The following is a 27,155-nucleotide window of genomic DNA, read 5'->3' as shown; positions in this document are numbered from 1 at the left end:
ATCTGCAAGGCAATGTTAAAGCCAGCTTTAGCACCCTCAAACGTGCTCAACGTAGGAGCAAATACCATACATTGAAAAAGACATGAAGCCAAGTACGCACAAACGGGTTACAGCTATGAAACACGAGCGAACAGCCCGGCGAAACCATATCGAAGCTATCGCGCATACCTAGAGCAGACGACACACCTGTGAAAGTCCAGCGGGAATCGGTGTAGCGTGACACCAATGGTACTATCCACGCTGTCGCAGTGTACCACGGAGCATCGTTTCTTCACATGCCGCAAGCTCATCTTGAAATGAAGCGCTAAGCGCTTCAAAAGAAGAGCGCGAAGCGTGCAAAGCCGGAAAAAGACTGCGCACTGGCCGCACGTCGAAGGAAACGACAAAACCGAAAAAACTGCCGCAGCGGTGCAGCGGGGTGCAAATCTTACCGAACGGTGACAAAGAAGCGACGTGCAAGGACGACGAAAACTTCGCAAAAGGAGCATTTTGAGACCGGCGAGCTAAATTTATACGCTTTACCAGGCGCGCCATCGCAGACAGCTGGCGATAAGAAATCGCTTCGTAAGCTCCCGTGTGGCCGGGTTAGCCGGGTATCGAAACAAGGCCTGCAAAGACGCGCTGTAATGCACCGCACACTCATGAATAGGGGGCAGGTCAACAGTGTTGCAAAAATACAAAATTTGCCAGGTTTTAATAAAATGACTTACCTCTTTCATAAAACAAGGTGCTAATATATTTTTTCTTTTCTATTGGCAGATTACATTCCAATTTTGTAGTTTTATTATTTATTTATATGAGTGTTTTGCCCCCCCATCCTCTGGTTGTGCTGCAGTCGCGCTAAACCACTTTTCGGCCCAGCCTTCGCCACCACTATAAATCCGCCTTGGCTGAAGTTGCTGAAAATGGACGAACAGCTGGCTTGCTTCGACCCAGCGGACTTAATGTTCTTATTTAAGACCCACAAAGACTGCGCGGCGTGCAGTTCGGCGCGGATATTTTTTGAGCCGGGAACGCAGCGCCTCAGGGCTCTTCAGTTGACGCTCGGATGGACTGACCGGACGGCTGAGATCCCCAAGTATTTAAATTCCAGCAGCAGTGACCTGGAGCTCACAGACCGCATAGTGAAGGTCCTGACCGATATCAAGCCGAAAAGCGCCAAGTCGTTCAAGGCATTCGTCGCAGGCACTGCCAGTCGCCAGGTAGGCCATGTTCGAGTCCAGCGCCTGCGTTCATTTCGCTTACCATCCTTTCGGTACATGGCGCAATGGCAGAGGTGCCAAAAGAGTATTGGGCTGGTTTTTAAAGGTGAAAGGCTATTAAAAGCAGTTTAAAAAGTGGTTGTGATGGGTCGTTTGATGCGTGTAATGGAACACTGCATGGGCCATAATTATTCCTTGGCTACATACTAGAAAAGATCCCGTGGTACTAGAAAGATGTTTGAGTAGAACTTGTAGGGCCAATTGGTCCATTATAAACTGCGCTTGTGTGCGTCTTTGCCTCTTCGCCGTCCGTGTGTCGGATGCGCAGTTTTCTTTGCACAATTTTTGGCCTGCTACTCTCTACCGTTACCCGCCCAAGCCCGGCTCGGTTTCTCTAATACATGTCCGGGCACAGCCAGAGTCTGAGAAAGCTCTCACCTATCCGGCCAGGCCCGAAACAACACAAACTTCAACACAGCAGCTCTTCTCCTCCATGTTTCGTAGTCTAAATTCTCAAATGATATTTTGCTCTGTGCTTCCCTTGCCTCAAAGGAAGGGCAGCCCGTATCTCCCTGTACAGCTTCGCGTATTGTCTTTCCATGGGCTTCTAAAGCTAATCTGCCCACAGTCCTTTGGTTAATCTCTAGTCTTTGTACTACATCTGATTTTAAGCACAGTGTCGCGTTCACAAAAGTCAGTCTCAGGGCCATTACACCCTTCCACAGTCCTCGTACTACTTCATATCTATTCTATCCCCATAGTGCTAGGGGCAGCTATGGCGTATAGGTAGAGCATCCACCTCGCATGAAAGAAGACCGGGCTCAAATTTCTGTTCCTTCCCATTCTCCACCGGAAAAAAAAAAAAAACACTCCGAGTGTCGATTGACTTGCATCACCAGGCATAGAGTGTGGCCTGATCTTGGTGACTAGAGCCAACAACACAGTCCCTCACCAGAACAGGATTTGGCCACCCCAGTGTAGTACTTGGCCACAACCTCTTATAGACCTCCTGCATGTTTGCAAATGAACGAGGTGGCACTGAGGTCTTTAGCCGGCTCGTGGTAGGCAAGAACCCGGGGAACAGGCGTTCCAGGGAGGTCTTGAGCGCGGGTTTTCAAAGCTTGTAGGTGCGTTTTCAGTTTCTTCTACTCACAAGATGGGTTCATGCATTGAACTTAGTAATTTCGCTCGAAGTACACAGGCTCACGTTGACCACATACTGCGTGTTCAGGGAAAGAGCTCAGCACTGAGCATTGTGTATGTGGTTGGTAGTAAGCAGAAAGTGTTGCTGCCGTTGATTTCTACTGTAGGCATGGAATAAAATCACCGGTCTTTGACACACTGTACAAGCTAGCATGCTGTTTCTGCAGGACAGTAGTGAGAGTAAGCTCTGGCACTCTTTCGGCCGAGCAGATGAGTGCTCACCGTCTGTTGACACACCTGCCACGTAGTGCGTTGCCAGCTAGCGCTACATTTAATAGCTTATCCCCAATATGTCATTGCAGTGTTTCATCCAACAGCTTGTTAGCTTACTCCCTTAACACATCAGTTGCGGAGCAACTTAGGAGGTTGAAAGAGTTTGCGGCGGAGGTCGCAAAAAACCAATCGCTTGCACACTATGTGTGCTGGACGCAGCTAGGCGTGCTCGCAATTGTTACGCATGCTTTATGTTATCCTTCGCCCGCCATTGTCATGTGATAACGAAAACAAAGACCAAAAAACACTACAACTCGGGCAATTCCCGCCCCGCAGCTGTTTTGTTGCAAACACGATTCGCGATGGCGCACAACCTCATTAACCAGCTTATGACGCATCATAAAATGAAAAGAGCTAAACATGCTTACGAGGCTTTTCGCACATGTTAATGTGCGCTGTTCTAAACATGCCAACGTGACCGTGCAAGAGCAGCACAATTTATCAGATCTCTCTACATGAATCAATTATAATCATGTCGTTTGTATTAAAAAATAGTCCCACTTAAATATTAAGTGCATCATATAACTTCCACACTCGTTAAATTATGCTGCGTCATGAGCATGAATGCATTCCTTGGTTGCGAGTCAGCCGGCCGGCGTACCGTGCACACCAAAACGGCTCCGGGTGATAATTACGTGCGCAGCTAAATCTGCGCTGGTTTTTTCCTTATGCTGTTTCAAGCATACTATGCTATAGGCGAGTGAGCGTAACATCTTCCTCGCTACGAAAGCTTTGCTGCATGTACTGACTGGCAGCGTCAATCGAGGCCCACACTAAGCTTGAAATCGCGGCCTATTGCAGTATTAGTCTGTAAGGAACCTATCGAGGCGGATTTAATCTCTTTTTATGCTACTACGCGGATCCCACAGCAATGCAGGCTGGTCAGTACATGCTGCTTGTGCAGTGTACCGGCACGATGCAGCCACGCCGTTGTGCCGGTAGCTGTGACAGCTACGATAGACGCGGGCGGCCGGAACCTCGTTTGCCTGCTGTGCAACTGACATCAGCGCCACCGCATCTTTGTGATGTCGCGGTGTGAAGGAGGTGTATATAAACAAACCAATTAACCCTTTGCCCTCAGTCCACAGCGGCTGTGGAGCAACTGACCAAGGTGGCAGTCAGACCTGTGACGCAGCGGAGGGTGCCAAGAATCTCTGGCTCCGGACAGGCTGCCATTGGAAACTGAACCTGGCAACGTCTAACGCTAGAACATTATCCAGTGAGGCTAGTCTAGCAATGCTGTTGGAGGAACTAGCGGGTAGTAAATGAATGTCATAGGGCTTAGTGAGGTTAGGAGTATAGATGAGGCATATACGGTGCTAAAACGTGGGCGCGAATTATGCTTTCCTGGATTAGCGGACAGACAAGAGCTAGGCATGGGGTTCCTCATCGATCATGTTATAGATGGCAACATATTGGAATTCTGTCGTATTAACTAGAGGGTTGCAGTTATCGTAATTGAGCTTAATAAGAGGTGCAAACTGAAGCTGGTATAGGCCTATGCGCCTACATCCAGCCATGATGACCAGATCCTCGAAAACTTCTATGAAGACGTGGAATCAGCAATGTGCAGAGTAAACATAATACACTGTACTAATGGGCGACCAATGACAGAGTAGGTAAGAAGTAGGCTGGAGACCAGGCTGTACGCAACTATATTATAGGCTCTGGGAATAACAGGGGAGAGTTATTTGTAGAGTTTGCAGAGAGAAATAATTTACAGATCAGGAATACTTTCTTCTGCAAACGAGAAAAGAGGAAATGGACATGGAAGAGCCCCTATAGCAAGACTAAAAATGGAATAGACTTCATAACATGCGCTCACCCTGACTTCTTGCAAAATATGGAGGTCCTTAGAAAGGTGCGTTGTAGTGACCACAGGATGGTAAGGTCTCGAATTAGCTTCGACTTAAGAGAAGAAACCGGTGCGACGGCAGCCCATTAACGAGTTAGCGCTAATAGGGAAGGTAGAGGAATTCAGGATATCGCTGCAGAACAGATATTCAGTTTTAACTGCGGAAGACAATCATGATGTTCAAACAAAGAACGATAATCCCACAGCTACCATTACGGTGTGCACAATAGAAGTAGGCAGTGGGACGGTTCAACAGGATACTGCAAGCTATCACAGGAGACGAAAAATCTGATTAAGGAACGCCAAAGCATGAAAGCGTCTAACCCTTTGGACGGGTTAGAACTTGCAGAGCTGAATGTGATGTCCAGCTAATTTATTTCTTGGAAAGCAGTTAAATTTATTCATACGGCAGCTTCTCTCTCCACTGAGGACCAAAGCAATAAAAGAACGAGGCAAAACATATTTCAAAACTCTAAGCACATTAGCATGTTTTTTTTTGCTCGTCCTCATCCTTTTTGTGAAAGATGTGTGGATTTAAGGATGAGCCAAGAAACCCAAGACCTGAGTACTAATTAAATTCTGTTTCACTGTGTAGCTCCTTTCTTTAAGTGCTTAATGAACCTCTCAGTGATAGCAATGGTTGCGACATCATAATTATCTGAGGTTATGTGATCCAGGCAGCGTGGGAATGGGTGCACATCTGGACAGGTTTAAAGCATAGTTCTTATTGTCACTTTTAGTTATTGGGATGGGTTAAAACTGGGAAATTTTTGCACCTACCAGTTGCCACAATATGCCTTCTTAAGTGATGCATAGCAACTTTTTTTACATTATTAGCTCTAGGTTTTCAAAGATATTTGCACCATTAAACTAACTTGCAAGATTCACACGTTTGAAGCTTTACACTGCGAAAAGGGTGAGAAAGAAAAGTAGTCCTTTCAAGAGTGTAGCATTACTCTGAAGACCTTTAGGAGACCTTTCCATGGTCATTTCAGATTGGATGTATTTGTTTGCAGTGTCCATTTTTTTTATTTTAGTGTATTATAATGAGCTTATAGCACTGCATTCACTGTCATTGGGAAACTAATTAGCTCCAAAATCATTCACTTGTTTCATTTGGAGTGAAAACAAAGCCCTCTCTCCACATTTCTGCCTCCAGCTCCCCGAAATGGTTTCTTAAATAGCGCGTAACCACTTTCTTTACGTTATTAGTTGCAGGTTTGCGAAGATAGTTGCACCATTAAACTAACTTCCAAGGTGCACATGACTGAAGCTTCACACTGTGAAAATTGTGTGAAAGAAAGGAGTCGTTTCAAGGGTGTAGTATTACTCAGGACACCTTTTCAAGGTCATTCCAGATGGGTGTGCATTTGTGTGCAGTGTGCATGTTTTCCCATTTTAGCATGTTATAGTAAGCTGACAGCACTGCATTCACTGTGATTAATCAACTAATTTAACTCCAAAATAAATGCCTTTTTTCACATTTCCGATTCCAGTTGCAGAAGAACATGTGGCAGTTCCTACTGGAACTTGCCACAGTAGACGTGGAACCGAGCATTGCGAAAAGTGGCTGGGCGGTTGGCGCTGGCACGGACTTCAGCCGCAGCAGCACAGCAGACCTGTCAAAAATGTCCTTTATGCCAGTAGTGGCGTCGACTCCCATGCTGGCAGCTCCTGCAGCTCCTCCATCTGCTGTGCCACAAAGGAAAGCGGCGAAATGTTTATTTCAGGGTGACGAGTGTCCTGGATCTGAGAAGGTGGACACCTTGGATGAAACTGGAAGTGCCATGAAGCAAATGGTATGTGCCTGTGGGCATGGTCCTCTTCACCTACACTCTTTCTGCCCTGACACTGCAGTGGCTCTTGTGTCCATGCTGCTCCCTCTACAGAAGACAGAACCATGGCTTGGCTGTGAATGCTGATCTGTAGGTTCACTTCCCCATTCTTTTCAGTGCAGTAGCACTGCTACCTGCATTCTCGTGAAAACATGATGTCTGATGTCTGCTTTGTGGCAGGCTGCCCACCTGACAGGGACATCCTGACAGGTGTGTGTGTGTGCAGGCACACACGGCAGTGGCACGTTGCTTGACGACCGCACCAGCAGTGGTACAAACACTCCCAGGGATCTAAGAATGTAAAGCAGAGAATGACCAATTCCGTATATGTAGGCATTAACACCATTGCGTCATACCCTTAAGATGGAGCTGAAGTCTGATTTTGCCAGTCTTTGTTTGAAGTCTGCCTGACCTTGAAAACAGGCTCTAACTGAAACCAAAGTGAAAAACCAGAGCGCTAGTGCAAGTAATTCGCATTTGGCTAAGTATACGTTAAATTGTCAGTTTTTTTTTTCTAACCCCTACAGAGGGTGGCAACAGCTTTGACTTGGCAGGCCCACCAGCAGTTTCGTTACTTTACACATTGTTTCTCAGGAATGTTATTCACAGGTTTAAATTCTTGGCATTGCACTCGACAAGGGGGTTTAATCTGCAAGATAGTGGCAGCGTTTATCTTGCTGCTAGTGAATGATGAGAATGTTTGTGGGCTGCATTATATAACAGATATATTTTTGAGATCTCTGGGGACTGAAAACCTGGATTGTACAGATAAAAATCACTGAACTTGTGCTGTCCAGTTGCGGGACAGCGATACACTCCTGAAAGATTGACAAGGCATCCTGCGTGGCCCCCTTCTTTTTTTTTTTTCTGTAAACACTTCATGCTTATTTGAACGCCTCTGATGTTTTGAATTGTTTTGCAGAAACTTCAACACCACCCCTCAGTGTTAAAAGGGGCATCAGTGTCTTGATGCTTGCGGCCGGAGCGATAGACCACGCGGATGTCATATTCTTGCAGACGAAGAGCCCACCTGGCAAGGCGGCCGGATAGGCCTTCCAAGGAGGAAAGCTAACAAATCACATGATGGTCCATCACATCAAAAGAGCAGCCATAGAGGTACGGGCGGAATTTTGCAAGGGCCCATACGATGGCCAAACACTCTTTTTCACTGACGGAGTAATTACATTCAGCCTTCGTAAGTGTGCGGCTTGCATAGGCAGCAGGGTATTCATCGAAACCACAGATTCGCTGGGCAAGTACGGCTCCAAGACCAACACCACTGGCATCCGTGTGCACCTCGGTAGGAGCGGCCCGAGTCGAAATGGCGCAGTATGGGCAGCGCTGTGAGGAGGCGGCGCAAGGCGTTATAGGCATCATTGCACGCCGGAGACCACAGTGATAAATTGGAACTGCCGGACAATTGTGTTAAAGGCGCAGCAATGTAAGCAAAGCTGCGAATAAACTGGTGAAAGTAAGAGCACTGACCTAGGAACCCGTGCAGGTTTTTGATGGAAGTAGGTTTGGGAAAGGCAGCGACAGTGCGAAGTTTGACTGGGTCAGGACAAACGCCTTCCTTGGAGACAACTTGGCCTAAAATAGTCAGTTGACCTGTAGCAAAACAACATTTTTTCAAGTTGAGCTGCAGGCCAGCATCAGAGAAGCAGGTCAAAACGTGCTTCAGGCGGTATAGATGGGTTTCAAAGTCGGGGGAAAAGACGACAATGTCGTCAAGGTAACATAGGCACATCTTCCACTTGAGTCCACGTAAAATGGTGTCCATCATCTTTTCGAAGGTTGCAGGGGCATTACAAAGGCCGAACGGCATCACAGTAAATTCATACAATCCATCAGGGCTCACAAAAGCCGTTTTGGGGCGATCGGCCGCTTCCATGGGGACCTGCCAGTACCCAGGTCATAAATCGAGGGACGAGAAGAGCTCTGCCCCTTGCAAACAGTCCAGAGCGCAGTCTATGCGTGGGAGGGGATACACACCCTTGTGTGTAATCTTGTTAAGGCGGCGGTAATGAACACAGAAGCGTATGAAGCCATCTTCCTTTTTCACAAGGACAACAGGCGATGCCCATGGGCTGCTTGAGGGCTGAATGATGCCGTTTTGAGGCATTTAGTTGACTTGCTGTGCAATAGTCTAGCGCTCGGTTGGAGACACGCGATAAGGGTGCTGCCGCAGCGGCGCGTGAGCACCAGTGTCGATGCGATGGGTGACGGTGGAAGTTCGACCCAAGGCACTTTGGTGAGCGTCGAAGGAAGACGGGATTGATGAAGAAGGGCGAGATGCTGTGTTCTTTGTGGTGAAGGAAGATCGGCATTGGTGGAGTGCAAGAACAATTCGGTAGAAGAGGGATCTGGCGTAGAAGCAGGTGGGCTGAGCACATTCGCGGCGAGGGGCGGTGTATCGTCGGTCTCCTCGCGGATGAGCGGAGATGCGACGGGCTGCACACTGCCGAGGCATTCACCAAGGCGCAGAGCGGTAGGGCAGGAAAACGGGTTAAAGACTAAAAGTATCGAGAAGCTAGCGTACATAGTCAGTATGGTGTATGCAGAGGGAGACACTTGTGGTGCGCAAAAGTATGGCCTGGAGTAAAGGGGACAGTGTCGTCACCGATAGAGTTGCAAGACAGGTGAACAAGAACGGATGAGCATGGGGGAGTATTGATGTCTTCGGCGGCGAGGGCTTCAACACAGGCAACAGAAGGAGTAGCGTCCAGCAAAGGATTGGGCAGAGAAGGGAACCCGACTTCTGCTCGAGCACAATCGATAATAGCTTCATGGCGGCAAAGGAAATCGTAGCCCAGAATAACAGGATGGGAACAAGAAAGCAGCACGACGAATTCTATCGTGCGGAGGGAGTCCTGAATCACAACTCGAACGGTACAGGCTGCGGACGGCTTGATGTGCTCAGCGCTGGTCGTACGCAGAGATAGTGCAGCAATCGGCACCTTACCTTCTTCAACGAACGACAAAACTTTTCGTCCATAACAGAAATTGTAGCACCGGTGTCCCTAATGGCCAAGACAGAAATGCCCTTGACAGAAACTTCGATCAGATTAGCAGGGGATATGTGAGGCCTTGCAAAATTTGACGGGGGCGCAGTTCTCGCCTCAGGAACTGCGGCACCTAGTTTTCCTCCTGAATGGTAGTGGGGCAACGTCGCATAGGAGAAACGGAGCAGCGCCTCAGCGAAGGTGAATGAGGTCTAAAAAGGGCCGAATGGTCAGGATAAAAAGGACGACTTTGCAGCAGCTCAGCAGGCCCGGAGTACTGACTCGTGGAAGGCCAGTACGGGGGAGCTTGAGGAAGTGGCACATAGACTGGGAGACGACGACGGCAAAGTTGGGCCACATGACCAGGCAAGCCACAATTGCAGCTGATAGGCCGGTTGTCGATGGTGCGCCAGGGATTGCTGATTTGCAGAGCCGGCCGTAGAGGAGCCGCTGTTCGTGCAGGTATTCAAGGCAAAGGATAGGTAGGCGGTCAAAGTATGGCGACGACGTCCGTGTATGTCAACGGAGCGGCGATAGGGGGTGGTGTTTGGGCGATGACGTCAGCGTACGTCAGTGGAGCGGCGACAGGTGGTGGCAGATGGGCGGGTGGAAGAGTCTCGGCAACCTGCTCTCGGATGGAATGTCAAAGAACGGGAGCCAAATATGGAGCTCGCTGTGTAGGGCTTGGCAGAAGAGAGAGCTGACATGCCACTTCTTCCTGAATAAAGTCTTTGATCTGTTGCTGCAGGGGGGAGGTGTCAGATGCTGGCATCAGCCCAGCAAGCGACTCAACCTGTCGGGGGTGCTGACGAGTCAGGAGCCTCTGCTTCTGCAGGTCCTCGAAGCTTTGGCAGAGGGTGACGACTTCAGCAATGGTGCACAAGTCGCGCGCTAACAGCATCGGAAAGGCGTCGTCATCGATATTCTTCAAGATGTGTTTAATCTTGTCAGCTTCCAACATATTGAGGTTGATACGTTTGTATAAGTCAAAGACATCTTCGATGTAACTTGTGAAGCTTTCGCCGGCCTGCTGAGATCGTTCGCGCAAGCATTGTTCGGCACGGAGTTTCCAGACAGCAGGACGACCGAACACATCGGCGAAGGTTGTCTTGAAGCAGACCAAGTTCGGATGTCCACCTCATGGTTCCGATACTGCAGGTTAGCCACGCTGGTGAGATAAAAATTACGTTATTTAGTTTTGTCGCATCGTCCCATTTGTTGTAAAGGCTCACTCGCTCGTAGGACATGAGCGAATCTTCGACATCTTGCTCATCAGTCCCTCTGAAGATGGCCGGGTCCCGTTGGCGAAGGGAGCCGGCGCAGGTAACAGCTGGGCCCACTTGCACGGCTTGATGTTGAGCGTCGTTAGGCATCACAGGTGGCGGGAGAGTATGGTTGCTCAATTCCAGGGCTGTACCCAGCACCTCCACCAAATGTAAGGCGGCGGTTTATTCAAAGGAGCTTGGATACCGCAGCGGTGGCCAAGTGGTTGAGCATCCGCCTCGCATGCGGGAGGTGCGGGTTCGATCCCAAGTGCCGCCGGGTACCCACCTGTGATACAATGGGTACAAGCTTTCCCCTGGTCTGGTGCTCGGCTTATTAAGGGTGAAATGCTTGGGAAATGGGTCTTCGACCCCACCTTGAGAATTTGAAAATACCTTTTGCCATGGCGCTCTTTGGCCATAGATGCCCTTGCGCCATAAAAATCCATCATCATCATCATCAAAGAAGCTGGGAGGACGGGAGCAGCAGCGAAAGCAGTCCGAGGGCAGCTAGGTCGGCACAGACATTCATGGCGATAGCAATACGGCTGAGGCCATCTTCTTTGTCACGAGTCATCTGCTTTGTCTGTCATCTTCTTTAAAAAACAGTTATCAGGCTGATCTTTAGAAAATGGATGTGCAAAATGGGATGACTTTGATAGTGCCCTCACAGATAGGGTCGAAGATGTACAAGGGCATGCAGGTAGACTTGTAATTTAATATTATACAGTTGTGCCCTATTAATAGGATCTGCATTAATATGGACTACTCGGATTATTGACAATACTTTTGTATGCCTCATTAATATAGAAATTCGCTATCCAAGGCTATGGACAGTGTGAAAGTGCAGAAAACCCATTCAGGTCTATATATTTTTGTTTCATTAATAGGAACACCAGAAAGAACAAAATCTTAACTTCCTGTAGTAGATGTTTGATTTCCTCTATTTTAAGCGCAGGGCAACAGCGAAAAGCAGTGTGAAAGTGTGAATACCTGAGTTATGGCCTTTTTATGGGGTTTTATGCTTCACAGCGTGAAGGTGTCCAGAAAACGCACCTTAGAACTTGCCGTATTGCAGAGTGGCTATGTAGAAAAAAAACTTGAGGGACACTTAGCTCCACCTTATTTGACATGATAGCAATAATGAGTCCCTGCAGTGGCCTACGGTCCTCTTTGCGTATTTCTTCACAGATACGGTCATTCTCTACTTTATATCTTTACATTCATTGATCACAGGAGTCCTCATACCACTCCTGCCACAGTGGTGCAGCGGTTAAGCGGTGCACCACTGCCTCACCAGGTGACTATTTCAAACATGACCACCGACGGGGCTTGCAGACCCAGGTTGCTCTTCCCGAGCAACCTCTCGCGACCAGTCATTAATTAAACTGCCTCTTACCATGGTGGGCAATTTGCTCACAATCCAGTGGGCAGGTTGTGATATGTCACAAGATCATGTGACCTAGGTGGCAGGTGGGCTATCTGCTTTTTCGCTCATGATGCCAACAACGCCGACACCAGATTTTCTGTACAATGGAAGCCTTAGTGCTATTACATTAAAACTCTGCAGGATGTCCAGAGTTGAAAGCCGCATTCAGCATTTGTCAGCTGACTGAATACAGATAAGTACAAGATGTTAATGAGAACAGTCTTAGTAGGAGATGTGTCATCACACCATGAGCTGCCACCATATGTCTCATGGACTAATGGCACCTCATATACTGCACCGCATAATTGTAAAGGTAATGGAGGCCAGGGTAATGCACTTGGAGCTTTCAGGGTTTTGTCTTATTTCTCTTCACTGGCCACCACTTGCACAGAAGGAGACTTCATCACAGTGTTTTCTTTTTTCAAATTTTTGTTGTTCCTTCACAATCTGTTATTACTGGCGACTTACTTTATGGGCAGCTGTGCTCAGGAACCAAAGTATCCAAATTAACGAGTCACAACTGTACCTTGTACAGTTGTACCACTGTACAATGTGCAGTTGTTAAAGAATATGCAGAGTAATAGAAATGAGCCTCATAGCCACCAATGGCTTGAGGGACTTGGCACAGCAGATTTAGCAAACGAGCGTGCAGTAGGGCTAACGTTTAGGGAGCTTAACACCAACGGGGAGCAAATCACAGGATAAGAATCAACGCCAAGCAGATAACATGTATATAATAGATATAAATTCTAAAAATGATGACTAATACAGCTTATAAATATTAAAACAAGTTCGGTACAGTGAGCAAACCACGTTTTTAACACATTTTTCGATGTAATGGAGAATACCTCATTTTGCAAATCATTGAGAATTCTTGGCACATAAACATAGCATCTAGCATCGCCATATCTTGTTAAAATGCACGGAACTACAAAGTGAACACTAATACGAAGGCTTCGGGGGCCTATGTAACATATTTTAAAAACAGTAAACGAGAAATGCAGTAGCACAGAGTCCACAGGCAAAGATGGCAAAGTGTTGAGAAAATGTTTGATTTGTAATTGATGGACTGTTGTAGGCTATATTTTCTATTATCTTCTTCAACAAAGAATCAACATCATTTTGCCATTAAGTGGACAAAAAGCAAAAAAAGTTTGCCTGTATCGTAATATAATAGTAATAGTATATTTATTTCCCCCATAATATATACAAAAATGATGAAGGCAGTATAAAAAAATGAAAAGACGTTTTAATAAGTTGTCAATAATTTGAGTTAATGAAATACTTGTGCTCTCTGTAGCGCTAACTAATAACAGAGAAAAATAGATGGCACAGATTTGCTCTCACTAAGCAGTTGTGGTAGTGATGGTGTTGCTGTTGATAGGCGAAAGTGGCTGTAGCCGTTTATTGCATTCAATAATAATAATACTGCGAATGGTTGAAATTGGAGTGCATAATATGTCAATACAGTAAAAACTTCTTTCTTACTTTCCTGATTCATAGGCTGAAAATCGCCGGTTTTAAGGCTGAGTCGCACCATTTTTGTCCCTATTAATACATTCCTGGATAATCCCCGCAGAGGGGCGTCTGCAGCTTGCAGGCGTTGGTGAGTGGCGACACCACGGGTTCCCGAGCATCCGCAGGGACATCCCCGCAAGGGGATGATGGTGAACACTGCATCACCACGGACCCAAGCACCCGCGCCTAGCCTGCGTGGCATCGCCGTGTCCGAGGAAAAGGGGATCCTGGTGGTTGAACCGATCCCGAGCGTTTGGTCCTTTAAGGCCGCTCGGCGGAGGCAACACACCACTTTGGCCCCAGCTTCCTGTAGACGGCACCTCCGGCCTGACCTGACCGGGGGAAATCGGCAGTCGCCTTTTCCTGTCCTCCCTTCCGTCTTTCACTTTCCTATCTCTTTCTCACAACTCTCCTGTCTCCTACTCACTTCTTGGTTTTTCCTTTTTTCCTGGCGGCGAGGGTTAACCTTATGTGACCAACTACCCTGAGTTGCGTCATATTTGGTTATAGTTGAGGTGTACAGCTGTCGTGGGCAGGACTTGCTTTCAAGTTCCTGTCCCTTCCCCTTATTGGACTCCGTGGTGGGTGGCTGGCACCATGACCGAAAAACTAAATGTTTTATGGCTCCACCCTTATCCAAACCTGATCGCTCTCTAAAAAGAGGGCGGAACGAAGCAGCTGATTTTTTCTCAAAAAAGAGACAAACATTTTCAAAGTTCCACGTAATCCACAGTGAAAGTGACAGAATACAGGCAAGACTAACATCCCCATCCCTTGTTTCAAAATGTTTAACCAATACCTTGGGCCCTGGCTACAAGGTTTTAAAAATGTCCAGTGGCGACTTACTTCTCGAACTGCGCGACAGCATCCAATGTTCCAAACTCTCAAACATTGCGTCTATAGGGGACATCTCTGTCTCTGTAACCCCCCAGCGATCTCTAAACACAGCCCAAGGTGTAATCTCTGAATCTTGCTTTATCCATCTCACAGAAGCCGAAATGCTTGAAGGGCTCACCGACCAGAATGTAATCGACGTTCACCGAATCAAGATCCGCAGGGATAACAAAGAAATAGATACCAAACACATGGTCCTCACATTTTACACCAGTACCTTGCCCGAAACGATCGAAGTTGGATACTTGAAAGTCAACGTCAGACATTATATACCCAATCCCCGCCAATGTTTCAACTGTCAAAAGTTTGGCCACGGCTCACAAAGTTGCCGCGGCCGCAAAACCTGCGCGAAATGCGCTTCGAAAGACCACCATTCTGAGGAATGTGGTGCAGCACTGCGCTGCGCAAACTGCGAAGGAGACCATGCTGCATACTCCAGGGCATGTCCGTCCTGGAAAAAAGAAAAAGAAATAATTACCATAAAGACAAAACATTTCATTCAAAGAAGCAAGGAGGCATTTTGCGCTTACGAACACATTCTCTTTCACAGCAAAACCCAACTTCGCTGATGTGATGCACGGGGGCGTAACACCACACAACACTATGGCACCTGCCGAGGCTGGTTTCACAGAGCCTATGGCAGGGCCATCCACGCCCCAGGCAGGGACAGTGAAGGCTGCTCTGCCACCCTCAAAGCATAGAGCGCGGTCCATTGGTCGGGATCCCGCAGGACCTCCCCCCGTCGGGAGAGGCCTGAAACTAACACAACCGTGGCCCCTCCGCGGTCCTCCAGCACCTCGGTTGAGGTGATGGATACAACACCTACTCCGCCTCCTTTACAGAGGCGGAACAGCTTTCTTGAGCGGAAAAAAGACGGGCCCCTCATAACAGGCCCACCACATAAGTAAGCCCCGCTTCATTTCCTCTCAAAAACATAAACATGGCTTTTTTAATTCAGTGGAATTGCAGAGGACTTATGCGGAATTACAGTGACATAGCACATATTTTAGGGTCACTGTTACCTACAGTTTTATGTCTTCAGGAGACCAATCTTGGTCCACAACATGTGCACATCCTAAAACATTATAAAACTTTTAGACGTGATCGAGAGCAGGCAAATCGACTCTCGGGAGGCATTGTGATTGTTGTCCAACATGGCGTCCCTGCTCAAGAAATCAAGCTCAAAACAAAACTTGAGGCTGTAGCAGTCAGCGTTGTCAGCTACAAAACACTAACAATCTGTTCTGTGTACATTCCTCCACACTTTACTTTAAATGCCCATGACCTACAAGAACTGATAGATGAACTTCCAGAGCCATATCTGGTAGTTGGGGATTTTAACGCTCACTCCCCTTTTTGGGGAAGCGAGCGCTCTGACTCTAGGGGGCAAACAATCGAGGTTTTTATTCTCACAAACAATATATGTCTTTTAAACACGGAAAGGGCCACATACTGCTCTCCAACCTCGGGCAATATGAGCTGTTTAGATTTGTCTTTTAGTTCTCCATCTGTTTTTAACGATTTTAAATGGGACGTTATCGACAACCCATATGGCAGCGATCACCTTCCTGTAATAATCAGTTTGTCATCTGCGCCGGAAATCATCCCAACTAAACTGCGATGTTGGAAGCTGCATTTAGCAAACTGGGAAATTTATAGAGCACAAGCCAATTTAGAAGATATAGTTTTAGAAAACCTCGGCATCGACGAGATAAACGAAATATTCACAAACTGTATAATTAATGCCGCACACTTAGCTATTCCTCAGTCTTCGGGAGTGGTGCGACAAAAACACAGAAAGTGTGGTGGACAAAGGAATGCAAGGAAGCAAGAAAATGACAAAATAGAGCTTGGGGCAAATTTCGCAGGTATCCGACACATGAAAATCTCGTATATTTTTAAAAGGCAAGAGCTAAAGCTCGGTACATCTGTCGCATTGCCGAGAAAACTTCGTGGCAGAGTTATGTTTCATCTATAAACAGTCAAATCACATCTAAAAAAATGTGGGAGCAGGTTCGAAAATTAAATAACAACTTCTCACCGTTCACAATTCCTCTTCTGACAACACCTGGCGCAGAAACAAGCATAAGGGAACAGGCAGGCATGTTGGGTGAACACTTCGCTGCAGTTTCCAGTTCATCGCAATATACGCAGTCATTTATAAAACACAAAAATGTAACCGAAAAATGAAGGCTTCCAGTAAGTGGAGGTGAAAACGAAGAATAAAATTTAATTACTCTTCAAGAAATAAACATAGTACTGTCTGCCGGAAAGAAAACTGCTCCAGGAACCGACCAAATACACTATGAAATGCTCACCCATCTTTCTGAGCCTGCCGTAGAAGCACTTTTAAGATTCTTTTCCAAAGTATGGCTTTTGGGGAAAATACCTGAAGCCTGGAAAAAAGCTATTATTGTACCGTTTCCTAAACCTAATAAACCTCCAACATCTCCTAACAGTTATAGACCCATAGCCCTTACCAGTTGCCTCGCCAAATCGTTTGAAAGTGTCCTGAATATAAGATTAACTTTTGTCCTTCAATCCTGCGAACTTCTAGATATCCATCAATGCGGTTTTAAAAAGAGATGCTCCACAACAGATCACCTAGTCCGTCTAGATGATACTGTCTTAGAAGCTTTTATCCATAATCAATACTGTCTAGCAGTCTTTTTCGATTTAAAAAAAGCTTATGATACAACATGGAGGTTCGGGATTCTCCAGGACTTAGCTGAGCTCGGCATCCGTGGCAGAATGCTGAACTTCCGTAAAGACTTATTGTCTAACCGTTCATTTAATGTCCGCCTGGGCTCTACGCTTTCGAGAAATTTTATTCAAGAAAATGGAGTACCTCAAGGCTGTATTTTAAGCACTACCCTCTTCGTTGTAAAAATGAACTCTCAGTAAAATAATCCCGAGGTCCGTTATGTACTCAGTCTATGTAGACGACCTTCAAATAGCTTGTACATCCTCCACTGTATCAACATGTGAAATACAAATACAATTGACTGTAAATAAACTAGCAGCATGGGCGGGTAAAAATGGTTTCCGGTTTTCCCCACAGAAATCGGTGGCAATTCCGTTCTCATTGAAACGAGGATTACAGGCAGATCCGACCCTACATCTGAACGAAATCGAGTTGCCCGTAAAAAATGAGCACAAATTTTTAGGTATAACATTTGACAAAAGACTCACTTTCCTGCCTCATATTAATGCATTAAAAAAGAAAACTTCCCGATCACTGAATATACTCAAACTCCTTTCACATTAACACTGGGGTTCTGACAGTGCAAGCCTTCTAAAAATTTACCGCTCTGTGGTACGATCCTGCTTAGACTATGGCAGTATAGTATATGGTTCAGCAAGGCCATCGTATTTGAAACGACTCGACCCGGTGCACAATTTAGGTTTACGCCTTTCAACTGGTGCTTACAGGACGTCACCTATAAACAGTCTTTATGTTGAAACCAACAAGCCGTCACTTACAGACAGAAGAGCCATGCTCACATGCTCGTACATTCTAAAAATTAGTTCACTGCACAAACATATTTGTTACCCCGTTGCTACAGAGTGCCCATCTAGAGTACTCTTTAACAATAAACCGCAAGCTACCCATCCACTGCTCTTACGATTCGAAGACATGTGCCAGAACCTTGGCGTACTAGACATATTGCCAAGCATTTTTCGTAGGCGAGGTCCACTTCCGCCATGGTACAACTTTCTGGAAGTCTGTGATCTCACTCTTACAGACTTCCGTAAAAAAACAAATTCCGCAAGAACATATCATACAAGAATTCTTCACACTTGAAGAAAAATACAGTAATTACGCAGCTTTTTATACAGACGGTTCAAAAACAGACGCTTATGTTGGAAGTGCAGCGGTACACGGGAATTGGAATAAAATAGTAAGACTTCCACAGTGTGCTTCAGTCTTCACTGCGGAATGTTACGCTATCTGTGTAGCCATTGATAAAATAGTAAATGGGAACCTCGCCAACAGTATTATTTACACAGACTCGCTAAATGTGCTCACAGCCATTCATTCTAGAAATGCAATAACCCCGCTGCTTGGCAACCTCATACACTATATTACAACAGCCCTAGCTCAAGGAAGAAACATAAGACTCTGCTGGGTACCAAGTCACGTCGGCATAAAGGGCAATGAAAGAACAGATTTGTGTGCTGCTCAAGCTTGTGGCAAGGAAATAAAGAATGCAAATGTGCCCTATAAAGATTGCATGAAATTAATACAATGTAAGTCAAGGAAAATTTGGCAGTCCACTTGGGACAGCAAAGTAAATAACAAGCTACACTTAATAAAACCAGTGCTCGGTGAATGGAAGTAATGTGTGCATCAGAAACGTTTCAATGAAGTCATTATCTGCCGCCTCCGTATAGGCCACGCACACATTATTCACAACTACCTGCTAACAAAAGAAGATCAACCAGTTTGTGCATGTGGAGATGAACTTAGTCACACTTTAATTTCATGTTCGAAACTGGAAAAGCTACGGAAAAAGTGCTTCTCTCCGTTTTATAACCAACGCATCCCTTTTCATCCATCACTGCTCTTAGGTGAAAATGCATTTGTGGACATGTACTGCATTTTTTAGATTTTTAACAGAAGCTGGTGTTCTTAAAAATATGTAAAACACGACCCAGTACTTTGCCTGATGCACCTCAGCCACTTTTGCATTCCAGAGAAAAGGACTGAGGTTTTTTATTTTGATTGTTTGGGGGCCTCCAGTCCTTGCCCAGCCAAGGACGGCTGATGAGGGTACCCAGCCTCCTTTGAAACCTTTAATATCTTGTTTTGCTCTCAATACTGGGCAGATGGATATAACCTTTTAGGCATTCCACACCGCCATATTTTTTATACCTTTGTAAAAATCTACAGAAAACAATTTCTTATACCTTGAGCTTGGCGCATGATAGCCTTAGTCGCTTATGCACCATTAAACTCAACTCAACATTCCTGAATAACACGATTTTCTGGCTATTGTGCTTAAAGTTTTGGCAAATTTAGGTCGGGTAGTATGTTAAGCAACCAACTGAACATGTACAAACCATACAAGTGAGCCAAGAAGGGGGTCTTGCGACGTGAAAAGCTGGAAAACAGTGGCAGTCACCCATCTGGGTGGCTTCTCTGCTGTAGCCAGGTGCAAAGGGGCGAAACATGCACGTACACACACACACACACACACACATGCTTGCACGCACACAAAAATGCGCAAGCATAGAAGCAGATTGCTCCTGCAAGGACGCGACATGAAGAGAAACGTAGCGGCTTCTTCGGGGTGCCTGAGGACAAAGGGGCAAAGGAAAAGGAGAACAAAGGAAAAGAAAAATGCTGCGATAGTCAGTTGACACAGTGGTTTCATCGCAATTAATATTTCGAAGGGGGAGAAGCATCTGAAAAAACTGAGTACGAGATTTCGGTCACTTTTGCCATTGCCGTTGAGAGACCGCATGTGTTGCGAAGTTCTTTGTGCGCTTAAGACAGCACAAATGCGGGCTGAATTCTATCAGCTTTAGAAAAGGCATTGTGCCACGGAATTCCAGTCGACATTTTAATGGAGTGAAAATGTCAATACGTCATTGTCCCTCATTGAACAGTTGTATTTTTCAAAATTGGGCAGTTTGGATCATGTTTTCCCGGATAATACTTTTTTCCCACATTTTTTTTTTCATGTATCAATGATTTTTTGCAGTATTTTAATCATTGAGGTTGTTTAAGGTTAATGGCAGTTGATAATTCAACATTTGGCGGCCATAATTTTTCCTTGCAGCAGGCATTTCCATGCGTGATCTCGGGTGTTGTGGGTATGGAGTTTGGAATTGTTGGAGTGAGGCAAACTAGGAAATTTTGTTAACTGCATTTTCGTTTTGGCTTATAATATCCAAGGAACCTCAAATTATAGCGAATTGACTCAAATGCAATTTCTAATGCTTTATATAAATACCATAGATTATTCCAAGCATGCTTTTTCTATTACTGATAGCTTTGTAGATTTGTGTTTTTGTGTTGTTCCGTACCAGTGTACACTAGTTCAAGTGAGAGGAGAATAAGAGCTGGTGCCACATCAATTTGTCACTTTGTTGCAATATGTTTCTGTGGCAAGAAGTAAGACTGAAAGCCCTTGAAGATTTTAATACTATGTTACAGTTATAAATCATCCCGCTGTATATGGGTTGAAAAAACTACTAAGGATCTGACTGACGTGGCTATTTGAGTTTTTTTTACTTGCAGTTAAGGTCATTATGGATATATCACATATGAATAGATTACGCATTCTAATGGCACAGACGGCAAGTTAGATGTATGGCGGCAGCATATACTATAGCTTGACGAGAAGCCTAAAAGTTCGAAACATGGAAGAAGGAAAGAATTTAGGAGCAGTCGTTACATCACATATTTTGAAGCTGGTAGTGAGGTTCCAGCATGCCTGTTGGTTTGTCATCTTGGCATGCTTGTGCCATGAAGACCAAGCTGAGGAGACTATCTCTAGTCGCGTTAAGTCGCCGGCAACTCACAGATGCGCCTGTGATGCAGATGGCGCCGCTGTGCGGTAAGCTAAAGAATCCCTGTAGTCCTTGCAAAAACACAACTTCCCGCACACTTTTTATCATGCAGCTCAGATAACGAGGGCCTCTCGTAGCTGTTCCTTCCTCCATGTTCAAAACGTGGCAGCTTCAGCCACTTCTGAAGTGAGTAGACAACTAAAAATGACCATAATTTTTTTTTAAGATTGTGGCATCGTAGCGTTCTTGTCATTTGGTGGGAAAAGAAAAGCTCAGCATCTCAACGGTGAGGGAGATAAGGACAAAGAAAAAAGAAACATGTGCCGACTACCAGCACAAATTGTATATAGTCAGCGCTTGTTGTCTCTTCTGCCTTCGTCCTCGCATCATGTGTCGCGCTGAATATCAAGGTGTTAACATACCAAGAGGCCTAGCTATTTGGCTTATTCCACATGAGGTAAAATTCTAGGAGGCTTGCTTTCTGTTCAGGAGCTGTTTTCATGCACCCTGTGGCAATGGACTTACAGAATTGTGTTGAGTTTAGCTCACATGAAAAGATGCAGCAGTCCAAATTTTTATTAAAATTCATGGGTTATTGCTTCAAAAGCACAATGCACAACTCACTCAGAATAGTGACACAAAAAAAAGTTGTTGAATCAGCCCATGATACAGTTGTTAAATCTTCATGTGCAGAGTATGCAGTGAAAAATTTTATACCCTCAAGGGTGAAGTGGCTTGTCACATGAAAGTACTGATTAAGTGAAAGTACTGATTAAAGCAATTGGAAATAACGGACGGGTCATGTGAAATGCAATTATTAACAGATAATTGACTCTGCTCTTTTTTAGTTTCGCTGAGGTACCACCAGAACTCCTCAGGTCTATCCTTTAAAAACCTCGGGAGTGAGTGAGTGAAGTATTTTGCTTTTGCTTCGGATAATTGAGAGGCTAGCGCAGTTTTAAGGGGTTGATGGGTGCTATTGAAATGACCGCTACGTTTAGCACGTTTTAGCTTGCGATGGATATGAATAATTTCTCGTGTCATCCATGGGTTCTTTTTGTTAGTTTTTACACGTCTGTTTGGTACATGAGTTTCGAGGCAAGACTGTACAGTTTCCATGAAAGACTTCCATAATGATTTCACATCACCACATAGATTATCAGAAAAATGCCACAGGGTGTCCAAAATGGCTTGGTCACTGGCTCGTGAAAAGTTTTTGACAGTACGAACAGGTTGTTGCTTATGGCCTTGTCGATTTGCTATTCGAAAGGACAAGTTTACGACATGATGATCAGAAATGCCAGCGTCTACCGATACCGTATAGTCAGACACATTCCTGTTGACAAAGATTAAATCAAGAGTAGAACGGGCATTTCCAATTTCCCGAGTATAATCAGTTACCGTTTGCACAAGATCGCACGTGAGCATAATATCAGTCTGAGGGTTTTCAATAACATCAAAAACATATTTTGGGTTACTCCAATTGATTTCGGGAAGATTAAAATCACCAGCAAGAATGAGGCGGTCTTTTTTAAGCAGGCATAAGTGATCGTAAAGCCTAAACAAATAATCAGTAGAGCACGACGGTGCTCTGTAAACAGCACACACTGTGAATAAATGGCCCCAACAATTTACTTGGATAATTAGGCTTTCATGATCTGGGATTTGATTGAGGACTATGCCGTTTAGGGTGTTTTTTAATACCACTGCTGCGCCACCGCCCCGTGTGAGTCGGTCGCGACGAAATATTTGGTGGGAGCTGGGTATCAGGATGGAATCACAGCATCATGCAACCAAGTCTCAGTGATGACTGTTATGTAAGGTTCATGCACTAAAGGAAGGTACTCAAGCTTATCTGTCTTATTGAGGAGACTCTGGGCATTCACATTTAACACTCTCAGTTCATGAGTATTTTCGCCTGCTTTCTGTCAGTCATTCGTGGAATTTGCTGCTGAAGGAATCGAGCGCTCATATTTTGTTTCATTTCGCGATGGAAGAGCCACACGCTCATTTCGTCCCTCATCCCAGACATACAACACGCCGTCAACTTTCAGCTTATCGTGAACAAGGCTCACGCGTTTCTTGGCATCACGTTCTATCTTTGAACTTTCCCACAACAGTTTACGTTTGCGCAGCGTGCATTTGCTATAGTCATTTTGGACATAAGTATTCGACCCCTTGAGTTTTTTAGAATTTTGTAACACAGCCTGCTTTTCCGTATACGCCATCACGGGTCTTCGGTTCCCTTGTCGTCCAAGACGATGTATACGTGCAACAGATTTGCATTTTATACCAAGTTTTGTTTCAAAGATCCCAGTTATATTTTTTAAAGTGTCTTCGTTTTCATCGGAATGCTCATCAATACCATGTATGATAACGTTTGAGCGTCGGCTACGATCTTCGAGATCAACCAGTTTGTTCATGGCAGCGGTTGAATCTACGAGAGAAGCCACAAACGAGAAATATAATTTGGTAAGTTTTGCTTGCTTTTATGGGTTGCGCAACTCTCTCGTAACCCCAGCTGCGGGCGACTCCTACGTGTACGTTTCGTGGTGTTTTATAAATACATCGCCTATAAAGTGAGGCTTCATATTTTCAGAATAGTGTGAGTCCGGTTGTTATTCACAAGGGACAATATCATAGGCGCACGGTGAAAGCAGAAAACTGGCTTGAAAACTGTTCATTCATGTATAGTTATGAGCGCTAAGCGTACTTCTCAACACCCCCCCCCCCCCCCCCGCCTCCTCCAAGCGATGCCGGCTGCCACGAACCCCCCTTTGTTTGTAATCCCGGTGTTTGTATATAGAGCACCAACACTTCGTGAAAAATTCTCGTGCCGCAGTTCACTTCCGCCGAGCTCCGGTCACCCTTCAAGGGAGCGTCTTCCCCGTGTACTTCATTAGTAGGTTGCTTTCTCACCGTTGTCAGGGCTCGTACGTGAACTTGAGCAGGCAGTAATGCTGGGCGGCGTCTTGCGCGGCGCGCATCATTTGCTCGGGGCATTGAGCGTGCATTCGCGTCGTGGATCGTTTCTTTGCGGCGTTAGCAGTTCTAGCGGCACTCCCCTTCCTCGAGATCTCGCGTGTCTTGTCATGGAATGAAGTCATTACATACCGAAGTCGCATGACCAATTGCCATCACTAGCGCGAACCATTAGTCATATATTAACGGGCCACGCGTGACTGAACCGTCCGACGCATTCGCTTGCAACATAATCTTCCACACCCTCCCTTGCACTTACAGACGACGCTGAAACTAGTTTAACGTTGCGCGAAAGCCGCTTGAAACCTTTTTTTTTCCTTCGGAATCACCAGGTGTCCACGTGCGAAAGCTGCCCGGGAAGCCCCCTGACCTCCGGGGAGACCTCCTTGGCGGCCAGTATTCAAGACGGGAAAGCAGCGGCGCATCCCAGCGTAGCGGCCACCTTGTACCAGTTGGAAAGCAAGCTGGAGAGCCTCCGGCAGCACTTCACCGCGACCGCCACCATCGTCGAAGTGGAGGACAGGACACCGGAGCAACTGGCCAGCGCGGCGCAGTTCCGCGAAGTTAACTACGCTTGCAGCCGCCTCGGTGTGGAGACCCAGCGGCTGTCGGCGGTGCTGGCGCGCCCGCAGGCAGATGGCCAGTGGCGTGTGACGCTCACCGCCCAGCAGGCCGCCGATTTAGCCGCCGGCGCCACGGCCATTGAGCGCGCCCTCTTGTTAATCGCGGTGCGCAAAGGCCTGACGAATGGATAATTCAGTCAGGGTGACACAATAAAGCCGGCATCTGGCCGTGCTGTCTTGGGTTCATCGTATACCACAGCGCCGAAAACAAGACGTAGACTGAAGTGACCACGCAAACTAAATTTACTCAGGAAAGTTAACGCTACAGGACACTGGTTAACAATTTCCTTTCTCGCAAAGCTCTTTGTACTGCGAGAGATGATATTGTGCGCCGATGCTTAATGTTTTTACCCTTTATTTTTTTTCTGTAATTACTGCTATTTTTCTGTGGGCTTTATATTTTTACTAAAATAATTTCTGAATGAATCCTTTTTGATCTATTACTTGGTTTCATTGTTATTGGTTAAACGTTTAATCTGATGCAGTATGGCTTAATGTTTTGGTTCGCGCTTTACGTGCTTTTCTTTGTTCTGAATGCTTAGGGCGGGAAATCTGTATTTTGTGCACGGCTTTGCACTAGTTCAGCAATGCCCTACAGCCCAGCCACGCTCGCGAGCATCAATGCTTTTATGGGCTGGTTGGTATCGTGTATTTTTTCCTGGCAATAAACACTGATTGAAATCTATTGTTCTTCCGCCACAAATAAGTAGTCGGTTCTGAAATCACTTCCGTTAACTAAACAAAGATAATCACAGACAAAAATGTGAGCGCTAGTTCTGTGATTTGTTTAGTAGAGTGAGACCTGTTAATTCTGAAATGAAAATATTTTCATCCGGTTACGGGCGAGAGGGCCGATCGAGGATGAGGTAGACTGGATTCAACGGAGCAAGGCAGGAGAATCGGCTCGTTTAGAGATACATTTTTAATGGAGATATGGAATAAACCTGGTTATGTTTCACTGCTTGCAGATTTTGATTTCAAAAACTTCTGGATATACGTCAATGCCGTTTGTGCTGGAGGACGCTACAGCAAGGCGGACAATAATAGAGTACAGTAATTGAACGATTGTGACCACCCCACATACTGCGCGGGTCCATACGGGACGGAGAGGCAAAGACACCGCTAGACTTAGTTGGAACAAAACGGATATATTCAAGAAATACTTGTTAACAAGTACATGATGCAAAGACTGGGGTGCTGACATCTTTATATATACCCATCGCGGACTAAGAATAAAGGAGAGTTGTTCGGAGGTGCGAATGGGCCGTTGACTTCGCAATTCTCCGCCTTCCCCGACGTAGTCGGGTGCGGCAGGGCATGGCATGTCGCTGTGTTTGCACGGGAGTCTTCGTCGGCAGGAACGGAGGGACTGCGGAGTGGGCCTTGTTCGTTCGCTCAGGCTCGTCTTTCTCCCCCCGATGGCCTGGGCGCCGGAGGAGCGACTCGCAGCGGTGTCGCCTCGGGCCTTGCTCGTCACCCCACCGACCAGTTTTCCTCGTTTTCCCCCGTCCATCCGGGCGATCCTTCTTTCCAGGCAGGAGCGTCTCCCTCGCACTCCTCTCAGCGCCGCCACCCGTCCATCCGGGCGATCCTTCTTTCCTGGGGCAGGAGCGTCTCCCTCGCACTCCTCTCAGCGCCGCCACCCGTCTATCCGGGCGATCCTTCTTTCCAGGCAGGAGCGTCTCCCTCGCACTCCTCTCAGCGCCGCCACCCGTCTATCCGGGCGATCCTTCTTTCCAGGCAGGAGCGTCTCCCTCGCACTCCTCTCAGCGCCGCCACCCGTCCATCCGGGCGATCCTTCTTTCCAGGCAGGAGCGTCTCCCTCGCACTCCTCTCAGCGCCGCCACCCGTCCATCCGGGCGATCCTTCTTTCCAGGCAGGAGCGTCTCCCTCGCACTCCTCTCAGCGCCGCCACCCGTCCATCCGGGCGATCCTTCTTTCCAGGCAGGAGCGTCTCCCTCGCACTCCTCTCAGCGCCGCCACCCGTCTATCCGGGCGATCCTTCTTTCCAGGCAGGAGCGTCTCCCTCGCACTCCTCTCAGCGCCGCCACCCGTCTATCCGGGCGATCCTTCTTTCCAGGCAGGAGCGTCTCCCTCGCACTCCTCTCAGCGCCGCCACCCGTCCATCCGGGCGATCCTTCTTTCCAGGCAGGAGCGTCTCCCTCGCACTCCTCTCAGCGCCGCCACCCGTCTATCCGGGCGATCCTTCTTTCCAGGCAGGAGCGTCTCCCTCGCACTCCTCTCAGCGCCGCCACCCGTCCATCCGGGCGATCCTTCTTTCCAGGCAGGAGCGTCTCCCTCGCACTCCTCTCAGCGCCGCCACCCGTCTATCCGGGCGATCCTTCTTTCCAGGCAGGAGCGTCTCCCTCGCACTCCTCTCAGCGCCGCCACCCGTCCATCCGGGCGATCCTTCTTTCCAGGCAGGAGCGTCTCCCTCGCACTCCTCTCAGCGCCGCCACCCGTCTATCCGGGCGATCCTTCTTTCCAGGCAGGAGCGTCTCCCTCGCACTCCTCTCAGCGCCGCCACCCGTCCATCCGGGCGATCCTTCTTTCCAGGC

The 27,155-nt window shown here is 46.8% G+C and overlaps 1 protein-coding gene across 1 annotated transcript; it reads left to right on the top strand.

The window, feature by feature from the left end:
* Nucleotides 1-827: 827 nt before the first annotated feature.
* LOC144116190 (uncharacterized) lies at nucleotides 828-25,282 on the top strand. Its single transcript, XM_077650910.1, has 3 exons — nucleotides 828-1,202; nucleotides 6,030-6,332; nucleotides 24,307-25,282. Exons 1-3 carry the CDS (start codon nucleotides 906-908, stop codon nucleotides 24,727-24,729), a joined length of 1,023 nt encoding a protein of 340 aa, XP_077507036.1. The 5' UTR covers nucleotides 828-905; the 3' UTR covers nucleotides 24,730-25,282.
* Nucleotides 25,283-27,155: the final 1,873 nt, after the last annotated feature.

Source organism: Amblyomma americanum, chromosome 1, assembly GCF_052857255.1.
Source record: "Amblyomma americanum isolate KBUSLIRL-KWMA chromosome 1, ASM5285725v1, whole genome shotgun sequence".
NCBI lineage: Eukaryota > Metazoa > Arthropoda > Arachnida > Ixodida > Ixodidae > Amblyomma > Amblyomma americanum.
Note: the sequence above shows the minus strand (reverse complement) of the source record. Positions and strands in the feature narration are given on the sequence as shown.

What these genes read in the sequence shown, in the direction of transcription:
- LOC144116190 (XM_077650910.1), top strand. Translation starts at nt 906, where the DNA reads ATGGACGAACAGCTGGCTTGCTTCGACCCAGCGGACTTAATGTTCTTA. An exon ending in CAGGCACTGCCAGTCGCCAG is followed by an intron (nt 1,203 to 6,029) that starts GTAGGCCATGTT and finishes TTCCGATTCCAG; the next exon opens with TTGCAGAAGAACATGTGGCA. An exon ending in GAAGTGCCATGAAGCAAATG is followed by an intron (nt 6,333 to 24,306) that starts GTATGTGCCTGT and finishes CGGAATCACCAG; the next exon opens with GTGTCCACGTGCGAAAGCTG.